Below are 24,704 nucleotides of genomic sequence, written 5' to 3' on the forward strand. Positions count from 1 at the left end.
GGACATACATGAACATTTTTTTCCCTTCTTTTCTTTCCTTTCATTACTTTTTTTTCCTGTGATTGTTCATTCTAATCATTGCTGGGTTTTTCCTCATCACAGTGCAACATCTTTTGCTGAGGTGGGAAAAATAGTCCTGCTTCTCAGAGGGTGAGGGAAGCTGTGGTAATAGATCATTTTTATTTCCAGTCTTCAAGATTGTACAGGGGTGCCTCATCTCTATGAAACGGGGGTACTACTAGCGATGCTAGAGAGGGTGGTCTTGTTTGGAAGGATCAGCAACTCCAGGGAAGGGGCACTCATAGCCTTCGTGCATCAGAGTAGCTGGGCTGTGTGAAAGCGATACTGTGCATCCAGACCCAAAATCTCAAAGCTGCCCTAACCAACTTAGCTGTGGTCGTGTTTGAGGCTGCTGTTGGACCGTAACATGACCTACTTGGTTCTCTAGGGCCTCGCTTGCTGGATTGTGGGGAGAAGCTGTCATTGTTCTTTGCATGGAGAATGCATATTGCTCCAAAGCAAAACAGGAGGCAAACTGACCTGGTTGAGTGTAGAACTCCTCACATGGAGAAGGAACGCTTGCGCAAGCCACATGGCATTGACAGGAACTTAATTTCTATACCTAGTGTTTCTATACAGTTAAAGTTGTGAATTATAGGACTGGTTAATTACATTGTTTGGGAGGTAGGCCTAATCATTCAGCGTGAGATTTGCTATGCAGCTAAAGTCTATTGCCCAATTTAAAAAACAATGCAGAGCGCTCTTGAGCATTAATGAGATTTGCATTCCCAAGTTATAGCAGTTAAGCAATGGTTGGTATAAATGCACACCCAGGTTAAACAATAACTTATAGACAATTATGTTTGGCCATTTTTTTGCAGGCTTGCAGCGCGGAAACACGAAGTGTATTTATAAACAAAGAGGTCATGCCATGCCCATGTCAAACATCCAGTACTGAAAGGAGAAAAAGGGAGAGTCACTATATGGAAATGAGAACAGGGCATGATGTGGGAGCTGTCACTGCAGCCTAAGAGCTGACATGACATGCACATCAGCTACGAGTTACTCAGCAAATGCTCTACAAAAGCAGCGGTAGTGCTGAAAACAAATTTTGTGCTGGTAGGCAAAGCCATGTGCTCTGACACAGGCTTTGTTTTTCTGCATTTTATTTCTGGAGGCAAATTTTCTTTGAAAAGCAGAGCTGCGAAGGCAAAATTAGTTGGACTTGTGCCTTTCCATGCTTCTCTACGGTGTCTGAAGGAGGCCTGAATTTGGTGTAGCTTTTGTTAGCTCTGCTTTCCATAATATCAGCAACTTGGGAGTTGCCAGAGACTGAGCAGCCTGTCTGCACTAAGCAAATGCTTTTTAGAAATTACCATTGCTAATGCAAGTCGGTGAGATCCGGCAGCGCCGCAGTCCTTGTGTAGATGGTTATCTGCTGCTGCAGCAGCTCAGACAAGGCTTTGATTAGGTTCAGCCTGGATCGGGATTACCTGACCTGGTACTCAAACAAAACAAACAGAAGCAGTTGGCAGGCCCTTCTGGCTGAGGTTCCCAGCCTTGCCAATTGCTTTAAGCAATAGTGAGAACATTTTGCTGGTGTAGACAGGGTCATTGTTATGGTTTCAGAAGGGCTATTTATATACCGTGACTCATGTAAGGGCTGTTTGGTTGCGTGTTCTTCCATCTTCTCTAAAAATGCAGCAGGACGAGCGCATACCCTGTATAATTTCACTAACTTTTGGATTTTAGCACTAAGAGAAAGTTTGGCCATTGAGCTGAAAAGAGATCGTGAGCTTAGGGTAGGTTTCCTTTGGCAGGCAAACTGACACTGGTACTTCTGCCCCGTCAGCTCCACAGCCCTGTGACAAATCCGTACCTTCAGGTTACTGCTCTTGAAATTATGCTTGAAATAACACAACATGACATAAAGCAAAATCAAATTCAATTAAATTAAAGAAAGCAAACTGAACAACCTGGAGTTTTGTGGTTTGTTGGCGGTGGCTTGCCTTGCTTTGTTCTCTTTGCAGACATTATAGACTTACGCTCTCTTTTCATTTTAGATACCCACACTAAGTGTTGTAGCGACTGCGTTATAAGGCTAGCTGTGGATGTGGGTGGGAGAGGAACTTCTTAGCCCCCTGAAAAACTGTTTGGTGTCACTCTACCCTGAAACAAAAGTGTGCACGCCTAGGTCTTGCACTACTGTTGAATGCTGGAACCCAAGCGTTGTGTTTAATACATCAAAAGGTGTGTCTTTACTTCTGTAGCATGCACTTGTGTTTGTGTGGCAAGGGTGGGGGCTGTAGTGCTTAAATCTGTTAAATCTCACAGCTCTGCCTCCTGGACAGGAAAGAAAAGGTCTCTTGAAATGAGCTGCAATCAGCAGGCACGAACCTGTCTGGAGGGACGGGCCCTGTGCCATATTTTCTACTTGGCTGTGAGGCTGGAGCCTCGCAGATGTGAGGCAATTCCTGGTCTGCTGTTTCTCCCTCTCGACCTGAGGCCTCAGCCGAGCTGTGCTGCTGGTGGCAGACGGCTCGTCACCTGGAACCCTCGCTGCATGTGGGCCTGCACGCTGCAGGTCTTCAGGGGCCAGGCCCTTGAAAACTGAAGCATCTGAGATCCCAGTCCCGTAGCAGTGAGGGTGCGTGGGGCCACCAGAAGCAGGGGTGGAAGTCCATGGAGGTGTTTCTGCCTGGGGCAGGCACAGAGGGAGGCTGGAGCTGTCGAAAATGCTTCTCTCGAGGGCTGCCCTCTTTCAGAGGTTGGCGCTCCTGTGAGGCACTGGCCGGGAGCACCTTTGTCTTCCTCTTGTCGGCACTGAGGTGTCACTGCTGGGTGGTGTGCTTGGAGAGCTTGGTGAGATCAGCACAGGAGGGAAAGGCAAATGTTTTTACCTGTCTCACAATTTCTCCTGCATTTTGATCCTGTGAATCCTGAGTGCCTTTCTGGATGTCGAGATGCTCGGTGAGCCTGAAATATAAGGTGACTAGCTGAGAAATTGGCCAAATAGCTACAAGGAATCTTCTTGTTAGCAGACTTCTCGTTAGCAAGCCTCAGAGCATTTTTCCTGGCATTTTTCTTGGATCCTGAAAATAGAAACGAAGACTTCTGGTGGAGGAAAGATGACTTTTACCAGGGACCTGATCTATGCAGGGCTGAGGGATTTCGTCTTCCCCGACATCTGTGGGCCATTAAGACTTAATACAGCGCAGAAGTCTGAAAAGGCATTGTAGAGTTGAGTGCTCACACTGGAAATAATGCAAGTCTGGCTGTCTTTCTGTGCAAGTTAGGCACAAGCTGAATTTTTAACCGGGCAATCTTCTGATCAGTGCTGTTTGCTTGTTCGCTTGTTTTAAAGAGGCTTCTACGTAGAATTTAAGCAAGTTCCTTTTCCCAAGGTGGAAGATTATTCATCCTTCATTTTTGATTAATCTTTTTGGCTGAATGGAAATACATTGTTGTATTTCCAGAAGCCTGTTGTCATGAAAATTGATTAGGGAGAAAAGTGAAAAGTTAATCACACAGGAATGAGGAACGTTAGAACCTGTGATCACTTTGCTTTGTTTTAGAGTAGTATTATTTATATAGTATTAGGTCCTGTAGATCTGGAGAAGTGTTACTGATCAGAAAGTAGCTTTGTGTAATTATAAGGGAATGAGGAAGATAAGGAAAGAGAGGCTAAGTTTCTGCTAATAGCCTCCCATTGAAGTTGCTTACCTCTGCTGCCTGCCTGATGAAAGCTCGTGGTGGCACGGCGTCTTGGGGTTTCACTCTGCTGCTGTTTGAGCAGATGGGGAGCAATGGCAGAGGCTCTGTGGGTATTCTGTCTGCTAACACAGCAAACTGGCATCAATCAATGTCTTCTGAGTTTGCCTTTGGAAGGTTATTTGTGTGATGAAAATAGGTAGCTACCTTGGTCTTTCCTATAAGAATACAGTCTATACAACTTTTCCAGCACTCAGCTCATTCATCACAGATAAAGGAGAAAATTGAGTTTTTTGCCTTCGACATCGCTGACTTCGAGCAGGTAGGCTGGCAGCCATGCATACGAAGGCTCCTGCTTCTAAATACATCTGCACATTTTTGTGATGTATATTGAATAAAGGAGAAATAATAAAAAAAATATTAGGAATGTAGTGACTTCTGAGCTCCTCACTCAGGTTGTTAACCCAAACAGATATTACAAAGCTCAGCCTCAAAGGATGCTAAGCCTATTACCCTCTTGTTGGAATTGAAAATTAAGTTAAGCGTGGGCTACTGCTTCTTTATAGAGGTTTTCATGATTTAAGCTGAATATTTGCATGGTGCATTTCAGTAACCGGAGCGTATTTGCCAGAAGTGATTGATTTTTCTGGAGGATGACAGTAAGGCAAAACTTTTAGTTTATATGACCTTGTCAACCGATTGATTTCATTAGACTGTCCAGGTCAAATAGAATCGCAGTGTGTGTCTCGCTGTGGCATGTACATGTCTGTATATGTGCATGAGCTTATCCAAACATCTGTAGTAAGAGGAGAAAAAAAATAGTTTCTAATCTTGCACTTGTATGGCCAAAATTAATTTTGTAGAATACAGGATATTTACTGTCCTGATCTCACTGTAGATACAGTGTTTTGTGGAAATTGCTTATCTTGTGTGAAAGAGAATGACAGTATGTAAACAGTTTCATAATTAGCTGAGAAATGGCTTAATTTAACCAAAAAAAGTTAAGCACTGATGCAACCCACGAATTTTCCCTCATTGAGTGCCTCAGTTACAAGTTGAACAGCCCTTGAACTAGTGCCTTATACATCATGAAATCCAATCTGAAGTGAAGTCGGAAAGTAACCTTTTTCAAGGTGATGAGTTTTCACATTTTCTAAGAACGTGGTTTAATGATGAGCTCAGGCCAACCTCCCACCCTTCCAAGCAGCACAGCTGCATTTTCCTGTTCTTGCCCTGTGCTGGTGCAAGCAATCCCATGGCTGGCAAGGTCTCAACGGGATGAATACTTTCATGGTACTTTGATCTCTGCCTTCCCCCTGCTTGCAGCTGCTCCGCACTCCCTTCTCTGGGCGGCCAGCTTCCATGAGCAGATGTAGTGGGGAGCGTGACAGTGGGTGCTGTTAGTAGGGTGCTCGCTGTTGTAAAAGCAAGGCATACCCTTTTATTTTAGTCGTTATGGTGTCATGGTGCTGCCTGTGCTCTGCAGCAGCAGAGGGACCCCAAGGAGGCAGGGGGTGACTAAACCATTCTGTACCTTCCCTCTGGTTTGTGTCCCTAGATCCCTCTTCCTCCCTGTACCTCACAGTGAGCACCTTTGCCTCTGGGACAGTGCGTAAGTGGCTTCGTGTTAGCGACAGGTCAGCTGTCTGGCCATGCACTGAGGCTGGAGCTAATAATGCTTCTCGCCTTTCCCATGGGACAAACCGTGTCTGTAACACTATGTTTCTTCTGGCTCTGAATAAAAGAAATGAGGATGTTTGTGTTTGGATCTTGTTAAACAACTGCCACGCAAGACCACCAAACTAACAGCAGCTGTTAAATATTAGTAGAATGACAATAGAAACAAATATTATTCAATAAATCTTTGCTTTTTTTTTTCCCTCCTACAGGAATATTTTTACCCGAAATACTTGGGTGAGTAGCAGCTTTTACTTTTACTTTGTGGCAGCGTTGGTATGTGGTGCCTAACACTGGAGTGTGTCGCAGCTGAAGCTTCTGCTGAGGAAAGTGGTGGATGTGGGACTGCAATAAGCATGCACTTCCAACTTTTAAGACAGTCTCCACATTCCTGATGTGATTTTGAGGGCTGTTTTTCACTTACGTGTAGATTTGCATACAGAGATTCTGCATGTTAAAATGTTGATCTTGCATTTATTGTCTGTAGCTTGCAGCATTAGTAAATAATTTAGTCTTTTATCTTCTCCCCTTCTTAGTTAGTTTAGCTATTAACTAATCTCCTTATTTTAAAAAGTGCCTTTACTGATTGATCCCCTGGCTTTTTCTACTGGCTGTATCATAGTCATGCCACCATACTGTTTTCTATCTGTGTTTAATACATAGCTCTTCAAATCAGTACTGCCAATAATTTTACAAAGCTCCATGTGCTTTTTAGATTCAAAAGAGATTTAATAGGTCAAATCTGAGTAGCTACTAATATGCTTTTAGAATCATCATAGCTCTGGCAAAATGATTATTCCCCTCAGATAGCTTATAATTCTACTGTACATCAGAGCTAAAATATTTTTATGAACTTAAGAAGTTTAAGGCATTTCGGAGATTATAACATTGCATAGATTTTGCATTCACCTTCCAAAACCTTGCTTAATGAAACATCAGCAGGCTAGCTATCATTTTGCATGCTTTGAACAGCTGCCATGTGGTCATTATAATAACGACAATTTCATTTTCTGTTCTTCAGCTTGTATTCAAAAATATGGGTCGCCGTATACAAGAAGTCCAGATTTCCTTACGTGCGTTCACAGTAAGCACTTTTGTTTCATATACTGTAGTTAAATGTTCTCTCATTATACCTGAAGTAGTGGAACCAGCTCGGTTACCTACATTTTGGATAGTATTTTAGTAATGTTCTTCCTATTCCCTATGCCTGACACTCCATACTGATTGTTCTATGTGAGCAACAAAACAAGGCTTTTCTGCTTGTAGAAGCTATTGCCTTCACTCACTCATCATTCAGTAGTTTGGTGTTTTGTGACGCAAGACATTTCTTTCTCACCAGTTTCTCAAGGTCTGAATAGACTGAGAAGCAAGAGTGACAATGAATAGGATTTACCATAAGGTTGTACTGTGTGCTTGGCCTTTCATCTTCTTTTTTCTTGAATGCTAACTTTGGCTCACCCCTGTTAAGTAATCTTAAATAAAGCTTACAGTCAAGCCCAAGTTTGTGTCAGGCTTTTGACAACTTTAAGTAAGCAGGTCATTTTCACTCATTGTGTGGTTGTGGTTTAAGTATTACAACATTTAAAAATCCAGATCAATCCAGAAGTCAATCTGATATCTGTGTAGAAGGGAGAGAGATATTTGTTCATCACTGACACCAGAGATTGGATTTTCAGTAACTCTGCTAAGACCTTTCCAGTTCCCTCTTGGAGCTTAGCAGTGCTAAAGATACAAACCACATAAATATTCTGTTGTTAGAGATTCTAAATACGCTCTGGAAGCAGATCAGCTAAGATGGGGAGAAAACCATGTGCGTGCGTATTTATTTTCATGTTTACCCCTGTGGTTCAGTCTTTTACTACGATCAAGTTTGATCAGTCTCATGTTCATACCAGCTCTACCAAACTCTACCAAAGCAGGATCAGGATTTAGTCAGGATGTTTAGGCAGATGTTAGAGTCCTCTGAACTGGGAACTCTTGGACCTGAAGTACCAGCGTGGTGTGCAAGCTAGCTCAAAGTGGGACGTGAGGCTGGATGCTTCCTTTTGCTTCTGTGTGTGGCACGGCATGAAGGCGGAAGCTGCTGCTGAAAATGGTGGTATCAACTGGGAACACTTACTCTGAACAACTGATTAGTGTTTCAGAAACAAAAGTCTAAAGGGCAATGATGTTTTCTGTGCACTGAAAAAAATGAAAGCTGAATAATTGTTTTTAGGGATGCAGTCCATTGGAAATGCAGCGGTTTGGCAATAAAATTATAATATTTTCCCCCATTAAAATACTAAAATATTTTTAAGTGGCTGAGTTTTGGCTAGCTATCGTTAATTCACAGGAGAAGGAGCCTGAAATGCGCTTGGAAGAATTACAGACTTTGTGCTTAGCTGATTCCAGCATGTCTCTTTATTTTTCACAGATGCTGCCAAAAAGGCTATGTAGCTCTTTGGGCTTGTGCCTGTGAGACACATTTAAGTGTTGTGTTTCTTAACATTCATCTTCTATTCTCAAAACAAGGTAGTAGAAGGCCCTTTTAATCTGGCATTACAAAGACATTGCACAACCCAAGGGCTGGAGGGTGATAGTAGACTAGTTTATGCTGGAAATAAGGTACAAATTTTAACAGTGGTAGTCATTAGGCAGCTTAGTGGGGCATTTGAGGATTCTCTGTCTCGCAAGATCTTTAGGTCGGGGCTACAGGTAGGGTTCAGCTGCAGATTCAGACAGGTAGATGCAGGTGTTCCCAGCATAGGTACCTACATGAGATGTAGGTCCCGTTGTAGTCAGTGGAGAGTTCATCTGTAGTCGGCAGCGCTAGGGTGATGTCACTGACAAAGCTGTGGCTGCTCTAGAGAGAGCTGAATCACTTTATGGACTGTTTATGGTACCAACTAGATCTCCACTGACTGCAGTCACAATTTAGACACTTGCTACACACCTAGATACTTGCTTTACACATAGATACCTATATTTTGGTCTGCAGAACTGGATCTTTTTCTAAAAGAGGTGTTGTGGGTCAGCTAGGAATTAGGGATTTGGTTCTGCAAGAGTTTGGAAAATGCTATGGTATTTTTTGGAAATGAGTTTACATCTGACCTTAAAAATACAATAAGATTTTTGTTATGTTGTGAGTGTCTGCTTTTTAATAGTGAGTGTCATAGTTTTCACGACGTAGCATTTTCCAAATGAATTTCTAATTTGCACCATTTATGAATACCAAAATACAAGTTCAGAATACAGAATAATGAACTGGAAGCAGCAGTCCATGTACTTAGGTGAAGTCTTGTTTCCATATGGACTTAAAGAAATGGAGCTTATGTTTCTATTCTCTGTCTCAATTTATGAGCTATACACCCCCAGTGGTATGTCAGCTGGGCAGTGGTGTACCTGGGGCTATTCTGGCAGGTGCTGTTGCAGGCAGCCCACATGGCTGTGGTGTCTTTTCTGTGGCCTGAAGTCTGCCTTGTCTGTGGCTTTGCCCCAGCTCTGCACAGCTAGAGTGGTGAGGAAGAAAGGTAATTAGGCTTTGGTTGCGGTGAGTGGATGATTATTTCTGTGAGGCTCTTAGACTTATGTATGCATGCTTTTCCTGAAGAGTTTTCTCAGGCACTAGGGTCCAGATGAAATACTGAGAATATGTGTTTCTTTGGCAGGACTGTGGTCACATTCCATCCCAGATCAGCCCTCTGGTTCTCTCCTCCTTGTCCACCATAAAGCATTTTGCTGAGTCTCAGGATGAATTCTTACCTGTTCAATGGCATTCAATGGTTCAACCCCCTTAGCTAGGGGCTGAAGCTGCGCTAGTTACAGAGGAGGAAAGCCTGAAGTGATGGAATGTCTGGAGCCATGCTATATTTTGGATGAAATCACATCCAGAAATGTATATTCTTTCAGTTGTGGATATTTGTGATTTTTTTGTATGACCTTTTATAGAGCTTCTTTCTTCTCTTCCTCTATTTTGTCTTGCTTGATGCAGCCTACTCTATTAGCCATTGCCAATCAATACCCTACAGAGAAAGGAATAGCAAAAACTTTTATATTGTACATTGTGATAAATGGAAAGCAAGAAATTAGTGTTCCATGGTCACCTGGATAACCTGCAGCACTAATGTGCTGCTAACTTCAGCCTTCAGGTAATTCAGTGAGAATGCAAGGTTTAGAAACAGTGTATGTTCGTGTAGTGTAGAGAAGGCTGTCCTTTGGGGTTGTATTAATGAGACGTGCAGTGCAGCCCATGGTTCAGAATCTGACTATTTTTTCCTGACAATTATAACATAAATGTTATCCAACCCTAGAGTATATTCTCTTATTTTTCTGTCCAACATAGCACCAGTCTTAACAGCTGCCCAAAACACAACCCAGAAGTCCAAAAGGCCCTGGGCACAAACTGGCCCCCAGGAGGCTCCCCCTGAGCCCCAGGAGCACTTCTGTGCTGTGCGGGTGAGGAGCCCTGGCACAGGCTGCCCAGAGAGGCTGTGGGGTCTCCTCCTTGGAGGCCTTCCAAAGCCGCCTGGAGATGGGCCTGGGCAGCCTGCGCTGGGTGGCCCTGCTGGGGCAGGGCTTGGGCCTGGTGGCCTCCAGAGGGCCCTGACAGCCTCAATCAATCTCTGTGACTGAAATCTGAGGCAGACAGTGCAATGATTTGTCATTTAAGCTGATATATTTTGGCTGATCAGTGGACATAGTTCTTGGCCCTACGCAGAGGGCTGCTGTTAATTAGGTGCTCTAAATTCACCTGTCAGCTCCGCTTTTTGTAAAGTCTTCCTTTTGTCTGGGCTGAACTGGGTTTCTGCTGAGTTGTAAGGATGTGTTGCCAAGACTGTAGGATTGTAGAAGGCTTTGCTAATGACAGTAATTCTTCTTCAAAAGGCTGCTGCTGCTGCAGCTGCGACAACTCCAGTGTCTCATGCACCAAAAGGACTGGTAGAAACATTGCTTTGTAGCTATGCCAGCCCCACTCTGGCAGAGTTGGTCAGGCACAAGAAACATCCACATCTTTTCATCAGAAGAAAAGCCTGAACATCACATGTTCATGTCTTAGGACTTTCTTATCCAATGCATCTCATGTGGTGGTGTGCACAGAGAGCAAGTGACTTGGGACTGCTGCAGTGTGAGAGGTCAGCCCCAGTGTGAATATGCATTCATTCAGGTTTGCTGAGGCTCTCGTTAGGTTCAAATGTAATCTGTAGAAGCTGGCATTCATGACAGACTGGACTGTGACTGAAATTGACCTGAGTATAGAAGGTCTGCAGAAGTGCCTCATCTCTCCTGAACCCCATTTCTTGGAGGGTGTATGTAAAAGACCCTCTGACTAGGTGAGCTTTGCAGTCTGCAGAAGGAGCTTCTGCGCTGCTCCTTCTGGTTAAGGTTGTGGAAACAGTTAATATGCGTATAGTTTTTGAACATCACAGATCTAGACCACCCATATAACAGATACTGAGATACGAGACCTGCCAACTCATTTTTTTATGGGGACAAGGGAATCCTCTGTTCCTTCCTTCACTTAGCTATTGAATTAGTGTTTAGCAATTCTTACACTGTTAAGACATTGATGTTTCTTTTTTGTTCTCATTCAGCGTAATAGAAAAGCCTGAACTGGATAGCTCAGATACAAACCTTTCCTAACAACAAATCTACCAGCGTTGGTGAGATCCTCAGTTAAATTACCAAAAGTAAACAAAAAGAGAACCCATCCTTCTTTGAGTGCTTAGCTGCTGCCTGCTTTCTATTTTCACCAGAAGCAGGAAGAGTAGAATTAACTTGATTTTAAGAGAGCTACTTTGAATTTTTCTTTCAGGATGTGCCCTTCAAGTATGGGGGTAGAAGCTCACTACCCTTTGCAATGAAATGAATTCCACTGCATGCTCCTGGCATAGCCCATTTGGCATGTTAGCAATAAGCATTAGCTTCCAGGTTTCCCAGGTGTATTTCTGATAGTGATTTCCCATTAGTGTTTAAGGGTCTTGGTTTTTAATAAGGTTGAAACACCTTTTCATTATTGACCTCTATGCATTGTTGTTTGTTTTGTTTGTTTGTTTTTATTCCTTCTGTAAATCAGATTTGCCAAACCAGTGTTCTCCCGATCCTTGTTACAAAGAGGGAACTGTCAAATGTGAAGATCTCAAGGGGGACTTCTATTGTGAATGCAAACGTGGCTGGCAGGGAGAAATATGTGACAAAGGTAATATATATTTTGTTATGTTTCGGATCTGTAACAGCGATATGTTGGCTTTTGCTGTATTTTCAAATGATCACTGATACTGTGCTGCCCAACTCAAAAGTCATGGTATTGAACTTGCATTATACACAACTCATATTTTTGTGCTTTTGGGAATCATATAACTATGCTTGAATACATTTTCCAGATTACTTTAATGGATTTCAGCATAGTCTTGACAAAGAAATCAGAGAGGTTATGCCCCGTCTTTCTGTCCCACCCCTCTGAAGAGGGCAGCAGAAATTGAGCTGTAGTGGCACCTCAACTGGTGCCATTAACCCCAATGTAACAGATAACAAATTGCAGAGCCTGAGGAGCTGGCCCGTATTCCCATTCCTCTCCAACAGGAACAGAGACTTTCAGCACACAGTTGGAGTCTTCTGCTGCTGATGCACAAACTGGTGAAATTAGTCTGTTAAAGACTCCTCGGTAGTGGGATCTTATTCCAAGTCCACTTGCGTCCCACTGTGTATTCCCATCAACTCCAAAGAGAATATTCAGGCAGAATATTTGTGCAGGACATTCCTTCCCTCCTCTTGTTATCTTCTTTCTGTTTTTTTCTGCCTGCAAGTCTTCTTGTCAGGGCCACTGCTTTTGTGCCTGCCAAAATTAAGTAGTTGCCAGGAATCACATTCAGACAGTCCAGACGTGTGGCCACCAGGAGAGCAGGAGATCCACACACTGTATTTCTGATGTGAATATTGTGGAGAAGTTACAGGATCACTCACAAGCAGCTTATTTAAGCAGTTGAGGCAGTTTGTATGCTGGTAAGTTTGTATACTGATCCATCAGTATGCAAACAGGCTTGAGAGCTCAGCAGTCAGTCAGTCTGAAGCATACCCCCTCTTTTTCTTGCAAAGTGCCATGAAATTTTCTGTCCTACCAATCAGCTGACTCTGGAGTTCCATATACAAACAGGACATCATAAGCAGGTAGGGCACATAGAGGGTGAAATCCATGCTCTCAATTTAACAGGCTTTTGCTTCAGTGGAGCACAGTGTAGCACACAGCACTCGACAGCTGTGAACTTGGAATTTTGTGTGTTCTTTCATTCTCAGTAGTAGTGAGGATATCTTTCTTGTATTTAAGGCTTTCACCCCAAAGTTACATGCCATTGTATCATCTTAAAAGTTAGTTACAATATAAAACATGCTAGTTATAAGTAGTTTGCTTCTGTAAACAAACTCTTCTTCTTCACCTCCACAGTGGCTAAAGATACTCTGTGCATTCTCCAAACTGAGAGGGAGGTACTCAGTTACAGTTTGTTCTCTGCCTTTTCTATTATTATCAAATGAACTTGAGCTGATGCACTTGAAATGTTTGAATGAAATCTCTGTACATTTTGTAATCATCAAGTTTCAGATGTGATAGTGTTTCTTGTTTGCTCTTTCTCCTTCCCAGCTCCTACCCCACTCTCACTCCCCAGGTCAGATGCAGGGGTGAAAAGCTGACTGCAATACTTTCTTTTGCTGCAGATATTGATGAATGCAAAGTGCAGCACGGTGGCTGTAACCAGATCTGTCTCAACAAGCTCGGCAGCTACCGTTGCTCATGCTACAGTGGTTATACCCTTAAAGACAGCAAAACATGTGAAGGTAAGCTTTCCTGGCCCTCTCAGTGTGCTTCAGCTGGTGCTTGGCGACTTGGGACTGTACGTTGGAGAGCTGGGCTGTGCTGAGCAGTCCCCTCCTACTTCCCAGCCCCAGCTGGGAAGCTGCTGGGGCTGGGATGGTACTGGGTGCTCACGCCAGTACTAAGTGCCTGGGTTCCTCAGTGGTCCCACCACGCTGCTCTCCAGTGTCTCAACACAGCCCTGATTCACCAGGGTTTGTGGCTGGTGTTGTGCTAAATTGGTGTAGCTGATTGGTCCCTGTATCCCAACGCTGAGAGGAGGAAGGGCTGCCCGGATGCATCATTATGCATCTTTCCAGTCTCATGGTGTTGTGGTATATGAGATATTTGTTTTTATTTTATGCACTTCTTGTTTTATTTTTCTATATCTGGATATGTGCAGCTGCAAGTAATGAATTGCGGTAGATAAAGACAGATAAATTCCCTGCCACTAAATATTAATAGCTGCAGAAAGGCCCTAATGAAGGCAGGCAACTATTTTACATAGCATCTGGGAATGGAGAATAAGGATCTGAAATAACTGCCTGAAATGGTGGAATGAATTTACATATCCAGAGCTTAAGCAACTGACATTTAAAAGTGTTGAGAAACTGCGTGCTGAGACATAGACTCATTAATGATCACTTTTTTTTATCTCGTGACAAACATGCAAGTCTGTGTATATAACTCTTACGGATACGATAACACAGTTCTGAGCAACTTGTATACCTGACCTGAACAACCTGTTAATGCTATCAGAAAAAAAAAAGAGCAGGATTTTACTTCTGTGCCACTTCCACTGTTTAAAGTGATGATTGTACAGATTACATGGTATCCGCTTCTAATGCGCACAGCCGCTCAGGTGAGCCAACATCACCTTTGAATTGCCCCCTCGCGCCAGCTGGCATGAACAGGTGGACAGCAAGTGGGCTTGCAATTATAGTTGCTATTGCATGTATGTGTGTTAGTATAGTACTGTTTATACTGTGAACATAGCATACATGATTTGTATCCGATGTGTGGCCATCAGGTAGCTGATGTTAATATCAGATATGACTAATGCTAGCTGTGATGTGTCATTGCATTTTAATGCTTTTGTACATTTTGACAGTTTCTTCCTGCTTTTTCCTATCATTAGGTGTGCACACTAAAACATTATGTTTGCCAGTTGATTTGTAGACTAGGTTACACAGCATATGAGATAGATTACTTCTCTCACACGTGGGAAAATCACCAAGTGTAACTGTAGTCTGAACATGTAATAGAAAGCAAAAGTAAATATGAAACTCTCAATATACTGCGAATGTTTTGACAACACCAGGATTTTGCTGGGTATTAGTTAACATGTTAGGAAAACATTTGTTTTATGGGCCTCCAGTTCCAGTCCATTGCCTGCCTTTGTAGTGAAACCCCACAACACCTCTTAAACAAGACTTGTTCTCTGTGACAATCTGGACTGCCTCAATTCCCCTTTACCACTACAGATCAGCAGATTTGGATGTCAGTTTTGTGAATGTGTGAAAAAACAGAGTTGTTTGCTTGTTTGCAGAAATCTTGGCTTTTCCACAGACTGAGTGCTGCTTCTGTGTTTTATTAAAAAACATACTGCTTTTCCTAATTTCCTGATGGCTGCTTTTTATCCCACAGTTTCAGCCCCCTGAACTGAGTGGGTTTTTTGGTTTTTCATGGGGTTGCTTTGTTTTGTTTTATGGTTTTCCTCTAGGCTTGCTTTGCATTGTTTTTTCCAATAGTGGTTGATGGCTTAGAGAAAGAAGTAACAGCTGGTCTTGAAAGCCTGCAGTCATCCCTTATAGCTAGCTGAATGATAAAGGTAGATTCTTAAAGATACTGGTTTCTGATTTACCAAAATCATAGAGGGATCACTTGACTCTGAGCCCACTCCTGGGTGCAAACAGTGAAGTGATTATACTCATCTGAAGTAGTGTTGTTTAATTGCTTGTTTTGCAGACATAGATGAGTGTGCAGCATCAGCAGACATCTGTGGAGAAGCTCGCTGTAAAAATCTGATAAGCTCATATGAGTGTCTTTGTGATGCAGGCTACAAGTACAATGAGTTGAGAAAGACTTGTGATGGTAAGCTCATGAAATAACAGCGTATTAACATTTATTATGTGCTCTAAAGCTATTAAAAAGTGACCAGAAATTTAACTTTAGGCTTCAGTAAAAAACATGTTTTAATCTTCCTTATTGCCTTTCACTAGTTGTGAGCAACACACTGAGTTTGCAGTGATTTTTGATGACTTTAATCGACTATATGACTGAGATTTCTTGGATTTATGAGAAGTACAAGATTTGGTGGAAGCATCTGTATATATTGCTGTCTTTCTTTGTAGGACAAGAAGAGTTACAGGGCAGTAGCTGTTGTTCTGTCAAAACCTGTCTTGTGGTATTACTCAGAACTAGGAGTTTAATATGCATTGGAACCATGTGCAGCTCTGCTGGCTGCACTGCCTGCAAGCTTTCTCAACTGAGTACGTTTTGAAAGCATTCCAAAACTAGCATTATGCCTTGTCATTCGTCTAAGTTAATGCGCTGACTAGAATCACACACTCACCAGCCCTACTGGGCCCTACGTGTTTATCTGTGCCTGAAAAGATCTCTGTGGGCCATCACAGTTTGTTTCCCTGCATTTGCTGGTGAAGCGGATAAAAACATGCTGAAGGATTAAGAAAATGCCGAGTGACAAAATCAGTTTTCACTTGTCTGTTAAGGATCCATCTGGTGAGTAGCAGTGAAGCAAGCAGCCCCTGCTAACCTGAGCTACAGGAGCAGGAGGCAGCACAGGAGTAGCAGAAGGGGCCTTCAGAGAGGAAATCTTGTCTGGAAGGTAAAGCCCAGGGCTCTGAACTAGCAGATAAGGAGTTGAGTTCTGCATCCAGCCCTCCTACTCACTTGCTGAGTGTGTTTGGGCAGCAGGAATCTGTGTGTGAAAATAGGTTTGCGCAGATGCTAGTGCTAACTCTTCTCTCCTGTAAAGATGTGGTATAGGGTAGGTACTGGCTATGGAACACTTGAGCACACTCAAGTGAAAAGTGCTACAAAACAGCACTAATAACTCTTTTTTTCCACAGACAATTAATGTTCAAACAAACCCAACGGCTGTTTTCTCCTTTCTTTGCTGGTTTTGTGTAGATATAAATGAATGCGAACAACAGCTCTGTGAACAGACCTGTGTCAACTCACCAGGGAGTTACACCTGTCACTGTGATGGCAGAGGGGGAGTAAAACTTTCCCAGGACATGAATACGTGTGAGGTACGTTAGTCTTCCTTCGTTGCTGTAACTGCAGAACAGACCTTCAGTTTACACTGCATCTGAGAATAATGGATGAAGACCTGGACCAAAGCCATTTGAGCTGAGACCAGCAGGAGGGAGTCAGAGGGCCAAGGCCACGTGTGCTGGGGACAGTAGCTCTCCTGGAAAGATAGAAGGGTCTTGTTGGCCCATTATGGGAGTATGTTTATTCGTAGTCTCTCTTCTCATGCTCCTCCTGTCCCCATTCCAAAAAGAGCAAGTTAAGAAGCATCACTTGCACTTTACACTTCCATGGTCCAGGCTTTTGAGGTGGATGGGCTTCAGTGGCAAAGGCTGCTTCTGCATAAGCCAACCAAGAGCAAGTTCTTAGCATATCTCATGTTGCAGGCACTAAGATGCAGTAGAAAAGCTTATGCTGTGTCTTGTGAGCGTGATCTCATTTTGCAGCAGGAAAGCATTCTGCCAAGGTGAATAGGAGGGAAGGAAAAAGGAAATGTTCTCAGGACCAAAGCAGCAGTATTTTGAGAGTATAACCATTAAAGTGCCCTAGCCTACTATATGTAGAGTAATTATAAGTTTGAGAAAAGACAAGAAAGCATATTGCTTGATTCTCATTCAGTTGTGTGAGGAGAATAAGCATTCAAAAATGTGTTTTGGTTATAGAACATAATACCATGTGTGCCTTTTGCTGTTGCAAAAAGCGTTAAGTCCTTGTACCTGGGGAGGATGTTCAGTGGGACTCCTGTCATCAGACTGCGCTTTAAAAGGAAACAACCAACAAGGTGAGGACAATTTTGAAGGACAGTCAAATGTGCTGGCCAGCTTTGATGCATGCAATGGAGTTAAGTCATTAAAATAATGAGTATTGCTGTGATCATGTTTAGTTGTTCGGGTTATGGAGTACTTTACGGGAAACATTATCCAAACCAGTAACTGGGAAAGGCAGTCTTGACCACAGAGCTCATAAGATAATTACTGAAGCACAATAATGTATTTTTTACTATCGATGCCATTTTAAGGTCCATCCTCACAGCTTAAGCTTTTGAGAGTGCATTAAAAGCTAGTGTGTTCTAAGAGAGCTGTATAGCTACTAGAGTTGATACTATCTGTATGGAAAGTACTCTGTGGTTTTTGAACTCTGCATAACTTAATTTATTTCTTGACACCTGTGCGGTCAGACTTGTGGCTGAGTTCGACTTTAGAACCTTTGATCCTGAAGGTATCCTTTTCTTTGCTGGAGGCCATCAAGACAGCACATGGGTAGTCTTGGCTTTGCGCAAGGGACGGTTAGAGCTGCAGCTGAAATACAACGGAATAGGCCGCGTGACCAGCAGCGGACCACTTATCAACCATGGCATGTGGCAGACGGTGAGTATGGACCACTTCCGAGAGCTTACCTGTCATTTCTTGTTCCTGCTGAACCCTGTTAAGCATAGTTAGACTTCGTGTGTCTTCATATTTTTGAGAAGATGCTTTTCCAACCTATTCATTCAATAGTCAGAGCATCCACTTGCACACCGGTACATTATCCATGATAAGGTGAGAACGTGATGTTTTTCCTAAGAAGCTGAATTATGCTTTATGTCCAGCAAAACTAAGCAACATCACTGGATTGCATGATGCTACCATAAACAGACACAGCGCCTCCAAGATGCAGCAGTGCTGAGCTGACTTTATGTTAGTATGAGAAAATGTCCTCAGGGCAGCGTTGGCAGGGAGCAAGCAGAAGATCTTTTAAGGAAGTCTCCAAGGGTGGTTTGTTTTGAGTATGGTGTGCGTATTTGGTTTTGTTTGTTCATTTGTTTAGTAGCAGAGCTCAGCTCTGAACCTTTACAAATTTATTATGCTACAGTATATATTTTTATATTCTTCAGGTTTGCTTATAAATAAAATACTCCATTTCCCTTGGAAAGATATTGGGGTCTATTAGAAACTGTGCAGATCTCTGCTTGCTAACAAAATAATCCCAGCAGTCTCATGAGAAGACGCACTGCACCTTGGAGCTTGTAAGGACTCATGTTCTTGGCTCTCTCTCAGAATGTCTCTGGTGTCTGGAGAATGCATCTTCTCACTTGTGCCTTCCCCCCCTCCTTCTTCTTGTCTTATTTAATTAGATCTGTGGCCTTTAAGTTGATGTGTCTGTTGGGCAGTGGGTGGGAATTTCTCGGTTAACTTACACAGGAGACAAATACAGATGCTGGTAACTGTGAGTCATTTTCTGCTTAATTTTTTTTAGCGTTAAAATCAGAATTATACATTAAAGAAAAAAAGCGCAGTGGGAAAAAATTTGTTTCTAATGTATAAATAAAGAAGTTCTTGAGTGCATACATTGTCAGCTACTGACATTTGGTAATATTTCCAGCAGAGGAGGTGATGTTTAATTCAGTTCCTTTACTGTCACTGAAACAACTTTAGATTCCAAATGGAGAGCTGTAGAGATTCAGCAAAGCTGTAGATAAAACGTGTGACATGCTGTATCTTGGCAGGTAGGAATAGCCTTGAGGCAATTCTTACTAAATTAAAGATTTGTCCTGCTAATTTGAAATACGGTGATTGTAATTGCCTGCACAGGGAGGATGGTAATAGAAGATGAGTCACAAAAAGCTGTTATTACCAAGCCAAACCATTTAACATAGGAGTGTAAACTTGTTAAGTGCTGTACCTCATTATGAAGTAATGACAAACTTTCCCATACTGGTTGTGGGAGAGATACCAGAAACGTATTTTCTTTCTTCAAGTAATAATACAAAAATGCTCAAACACATGGGAGTTACAGGGTAAACAGTGCAAAGGCTGTGTTTGCTTCCTGCAGGGAGAGAAGGCAGTATGATAAAAGCAATTATCATTTTTAGGCGGTGAGTACAATTGCTGGTCTCCTGCCAGCCATCAGTTCCAGGGCTCTTATCCCCACATACCGTCATACCTAAGAAGTTGCCTGGCTGAGTTGCTGCAGCAACGCACTCCGTGTGTGTTTTGGTAGAGATTGTGTATGTCCCCTGGAAACTCTACCCCAGGGTTTCTCCCATGAAGGAGAAAGCTCCGAGGGAGCTGGGGTTGTTCAGCCTGGAGAAGAGAAGGCTCCAGGAAGACCTTACAGCGGCCTTCCAGTACCTGAAGGGAGCTACAGGAAAGCTGAAGAGGGACTCTTGGTCAGGGAGTGGAGTGATAGGACAAGGGGGAATGGCTTTAAACTAAAAAATGGTTGGTGGAGTGCTTGCTTGGAGCAGGTCTGCTCTGATGGACATCCCCCAAAGCTAAACTTGTGATGTTGTGCCTAATACTGGTTGAAGGCAGAAGGAACTAAAGGAGCCTTTAGTCTCCTTGCTTCATGGTTGACTCCCCTCAGAGGCTTGGGATGCTGCTTGCATTGCTGGGGTGCTGCTGGGTGCTCCTTTCTCTGCTCTGGTGTCTTACCCCTTGCCTCCACCTTGCAGGTATTGTCCTCTTCTGCCTAACATCCAGTGTCAGCCCTGTCTCTAAATACCATTTAATCAATAAGTCTGAGCCATACAACTTTGAACCTCAAGTGTGGACTTCTGTGTACTTTTCAACCTCACCTTCTGTGAAACATAACCCAAACCTTCAGAGGTCACAGTCCACGCTCAAGTGCAATTTGGGAGCTTTACTCTGGGTGTCCGTGTACACAGGATCAAGCCCTTAGTTTTTCTTAGACCTAGATACTGATGGTAACTTTGTAGGTGTTGGGAGAAAACAGTAATTTTACAATTTAACTTTCAGGAGATGGGAAAAAAAAGGCTATTTAAAAGGAAATTACAATAAAAAGCACAAGTTTTTGGTCTCTTGAACAACAGTTGCATCATTTTATGAAAATGTGAAGGCATTTTCAAAAGTTCAGGCCAGCATTTCTACGTGGGTATATTCTGGTGTTGATCTTGCCTAATCTATTTTTAAGTGATCATTCCCAGCAGTGAAAGCACAAACAAGCAAGCCTCAGGAAAAGCTTTTAATACAGTGTTGTAAATGTAATCCAGCCGAAAGAAGTGTCACAGAAGAACTGGTGAAAGTAGAGAATGCACTTGCTTTCTGTTTGTTTTGCATTTCCCCCCCCCCCCAAATTACCGTTTTGTCTTCTTTTCAGTGTTTAATTTAGCGCTAGACTGAAGACAGTATGTTTAGCCCAGATAATAACCTACGTGCACTGTTAAATGTCCAAGCTGGAGGTTAAGCAATCGCAAGCAGATCTGTAACTTGGCTTTCACCCTGCGGCTGCCTGTAGCCCGGTCCCGTTGCCGTGCTGCCCGCTTGCTTCTCAGCCGAAAGCGGACAGGGCTGTGCACTGTGAGCTAGCCAGGGCAGGAGTCCAACACACAAAGCTGCCTGCCTGTATGATTACACTGTAAGGGAGCACTGAGCTACGAGACCTGCCCGCCTGGGAGTCTCCACGCAGACTGCGGCAGGCAGCGAGCGGCTGGTTGCTCCTCGCAGCAGGAGGAGAGAACTGCAGCAGCCTGCTCGCAGCCGAAAGGCTTCCCCGTTTGGTCTGTGGGCGCTGGTGGCGCACCACCAGTGAGCTTCGGGTGTAAGGAGCCGCAGCTGAAACTGCCAGAGGGCAGCTTGAAGCAGGCAGAATGTAATTTCCTCAACTGGCATTTGTTAAGGGGCGTTAACCCCTTCTCCTGTGGAAGTTTCCACTGATTTGTGGTGTGGTTTTTTTGTATATTAACGATCAGAAGCAGTTAAGAACAGAAGCTATTTGTTTAAACATATAATCAAAATGCATGCCAATGCTTTAAATACAATCTAGTAAAATTGTAGAAGCCCTGGTGGCCCTGCAGGTTGAAGGTGCCCTTCACAGGGCAAGCACCGCAGGCTTTGCTGCAGCCAGCTCTCCCCGTTCCCCGTTCCTGCTTGTTCTGTGTCTGCCCACGGTCTGTGCTAGGAGCCTCAGGATACAGGCACCCCAATGGGTCTTTAGTCAGATAGCCAGTGTTCCTAGTGCAGTTTGGCTGTAGCTGCTGGGCTGCTAATGTTCCCCGCCCTCTGAGTGGACTTTGCAGCCTGCCTTTTCCCAAAAAAAGTCTGTTTGAGACTGGGTGGTGTGTCTCCATTGAACACAGAGCAGCGGTGCAGATACTGCTTCAAATGAGCACGCTTAGGGCAAGTAAATTCATGTCGTAGAGGATACAGCATGGAGCAACACATCAGATGCAAGCAGTGTTTTAACAGCATAAACCAGGCTGCACTGGAACCCACAGGAGAAGGAAGAAGGTTGATATTCTGTGAATAATCTCTTCAACTCTCAAATTTCCTTTATCTTCATCACCACAGACTGCAATCCAAAGGGAGTGTCCAGGTATAAACCTGCTCAACCCTGCCGTCCTTTATGTTACAGCCACAGAGAGAGAGCCCAGCACGGATGATGGAAACAGTTTGGGGGTGGTCACTCTCGAAATGCACACGGAAATTGTGGGAAGAATAAGTGTAAAGTGCCACTGAAATAGGTACTCGGTTCTGCTCAGTGGCGCACTGACAGAGGGCTTCAAACCCAGTCTCTGGGTTTATACCCAGGGAACAGAGCTGCACAGATGATGAGTGGGTAGGTGGGATATCTGCCATGTGGTGGGAAGAAGGAGGGCTGTGTTGAAGGTTGTGGACTGGCGGATGTGTGCTCCTTTCTTCCCTGCAAGATGAAAGAAGGTGACTTCCTCTGCGGCCACAAGACGTCCTGTTGGCAGCAGAAGCCAGGTCCCACCGCAGCAGAGTCCAGTTGGCTGCTTCATAGTGTTTGTGCAGCCTGGCCTCTTGCTTTCTAGCGAGGCATCCCGTCGTAGATCATTGTTCCCATGTGACACCACAAGTACAGCGATGCCATTAAAAATTACAACTAATTTTTTACATTTTAGTGGGGATATAATCTTCCTAACAGTAGTTCTTGGGAGACATGGAGGTAAAATTCGCAAGGACCTTCTGAGAGAAAAAAATATTGCCTATTGGACATTTTTATTACCCTCTCAAATGTAACAACATCTTCTGTTGTTCTTTTTTCAGGGGTCAGTACTCAAAGACTAGACTTGTTGTGGCTGGAAGGCTTCTGTGTTATCCTTCGCTGAGCCAACAAAAGACATCCTCTTATCTGTCCTTCCGGCTTTTCCTTTCACATGCTGTCGCAATAGGAAGTTTCTCATTAATAACTTGTTACTGCATTTAGATTTTGCTTAGAGCAAGCTGCAAATGTCACGTAGTTCATTCATTCATTCATCTGTGCTTGTTTTGAAGTAGCTGGGCTGTCTTTGCCACTAGGGCAACTCCAGGTTGCTTTCTAAAGACTTGAATATCGAGGTGGAATGTAGCTTAAAAGGTAAACAAAGAGGCTTGGGGACAGAAAATATTTCTGCATAGTAGGGATTTTGCTAGTAGTGTCTGTCCTGTACTTGAGGCTGTGTGTCTTTTTATACTAAAATTATCTATTTACAATTTTACTTCTTCAGATCTCTGTTGAAGAACTCGAGAGAAGCTTGGTTATAAAGGTCAACAGGGATGCAGTTATGAAAATAGCTGTCTCAGGTGATCTGTTTACTCTAGACAAAGGACTGTATCAGCTGAATCTGACAGTAGGAGGCATTCCTTTCAAAACAAAGGACCTTGTTCTACCAGTAAGTATAGCATCAGCACTTACATTGTTTTGCATGCCTGAAGGGCTTGATTTCATCTTTTCTTGGGGTGATGTAGGTCCCTCCTGAGAGCAGTTCAGCCTGCCCTGACACAGGTGGCATTATCACCTCCTGGATACAGATTTCTCTCCACTGACTATAGAGGGAGCCTAAGCCAGTAGCAAAGGTGAGACTCCTGATTTTTGATTGATAAGGTTGGGTGAGATGTATCCCACCCTTGGCCTGCAGAATTAGGACACAGCGAAGCTGGAGCATGTGGCAGAGCCCTAGGAACTAATGGTGATCATGCTAGCTTGGAGATCTTGAGTAGCCCTCGTGTGTCAGTGGAAACGCTGCTGAGTGAGGGTAACATTGTGCCCAGTAGGACTTGGGTTGGCGTGGAGGGCAGTTTTTGCATTGTGACTGGGGTTTGAGCTTTGTGGGTATTGTATCACAGCTTTGTGCTCCTGGCTTTTACTCTTTTGGTTTTGTAAGACCCAAGGGAAAACAGGAGGCTGTTTTTCTTCACTTCTTCCTAATTCAAGCAGATAGAGCACACAAATGAAAGTTAAAGCATCCTTTGGATGGGACTGGATGATTGCTGTGTTTCTGAAATAGCTGCTGCTCGGGCTATTTTGAACGTCCACCACACACGGAGTTGGCACCTTGAAACCAGAACTGGCATCCCCTTATTTTTAAACGAGGTGACGAGTTTGTGGTTCCGTGACTGGGAGTGCAGCAGCTGAGGAAGGCTTCTGTTCCTCTCAGGAAGTCATTCAGGGCCAATGCTTGTCTGAAATGCTAAGCTAGGGGTGTGGTCTCCATATATGATTAAGGGCCAAAAACTCCTGAGGTTTTTATCCTGGCTCAGACACTTAATTCTGTCTGCTTCAGTTAATTTGGGATAATGGTTCTGATTTAGGTGCTTTTGCAAGGAGCCTTCTCTTTACATGCTGCCTCACATTTTAATGCTGGTGCAGGATAATGGCACAAGAAGCTGGAACAAACAAGGTGTGCACAGAGCAGGGTGCCCATCTCACGGCTCAGGCGCCCCTCACTTAAACCAGAACACAGCACCACCTACCATGAATCAGGTCCAACCTGTTGTGTGCCACAAAGGCTATTTGCAACGACACAAAGGATTTTGTTTTCCACGTTTGATACCATAATATCCCCTGCACCTGAAATCACTCATTCTTCACTGAATTGCAGTTTAAGGTGTGAGATACTGCTTTGTCTTCCTAGATAAACCCTCGACTGGATGGTTGCATGCGAGCATGGAACTGGCTGAATGGGGAGGACAGCACTATCCAAGAGACCATAAGGATGAATGAAAGGATGCAGTGCTTTTCTGTAGCAGGACGAGGGTCTTTCTATCCTGGTCGAGGTTTTGCTGTATTTAATCTTACTTACAGTAAGTACTTCATATTTTTATTTCTGTTGTCCTGCCATTAACTGTAATTGTTTAATGAACAGTTTGAAACTTGTATGCATGCCCAGCTCAGTGTTGATTGATGCAGAAGCGACTGGCAGCTGTGGATGAGGAGGTATCAGCTGAACTTGTGGTTCATAGCAAAGGAAGGCCTGTATATGATGGCTAGAGCCAAT

General features: G+C 43.5%; 1 protein-coding gene across 1 annotated transcript in view; it reads left to right on the forward strand.

The window, feature by feature from the left end:
• Positions 1-24,704, forward strand: part of GAS6 (growth arrest specific 6) — a 40,581-nt gene that overhangs the window by 8,971 nt on the left and 6,906 nt on the right. Inside the window, exons 3-12 of the mRNA XM_048077915.2 lie at positions 5,601-5,625; positions 6,410-6,472; positions 11,441-11,563; positions 13,075-13,194; positions 15,179-15,304; positions 16,364-16,485; positions 17,149-17,267; positions 17,664-17,853; positions 22,935-23,099; positions 24,342-24,510. Of these exons, the coding sequence (XP_047933872.2) occupies positions 5,601-5,625; positions 6,410-6,472; positions 11,441-11,563; positions 13,075-13,194; positions 15,179-15,304; positions 16,364-16,485; positions 17,149-17,267; positions 17,664-17,853; positions 22,935-23,099; positions 24,342-24,510 (1,222 nt within the window). The remainder of the gene's footprint in view (positions 1-5,600; positions 5,626-6,409; positions 6,473-11,440; positions 11,564-13,074; positions 13,195-15,178; positions 15,305-16,363; positions 16,486-17,148; positions 17,268-17,663; positions 17,854-22,934; positions 23,100-24,341; positions 24,511-24,704) is intronic.

Source organism: Anser cygnoides, chromosome 1 (genome assembly GCF_040182565.1).
Source record: "Anser cygnoides isolate HZ-2024a breed goose chromosome 1, Taihu_goose_T2T_genome, whole genome shotgun sequence".
Taxonomy (NCBI): domain Eukaryota; kingdom Metazoa; phylum Chordata; class Aves; order Anseriformes; family Anatidae; genus Anser; species Anser cygnoides.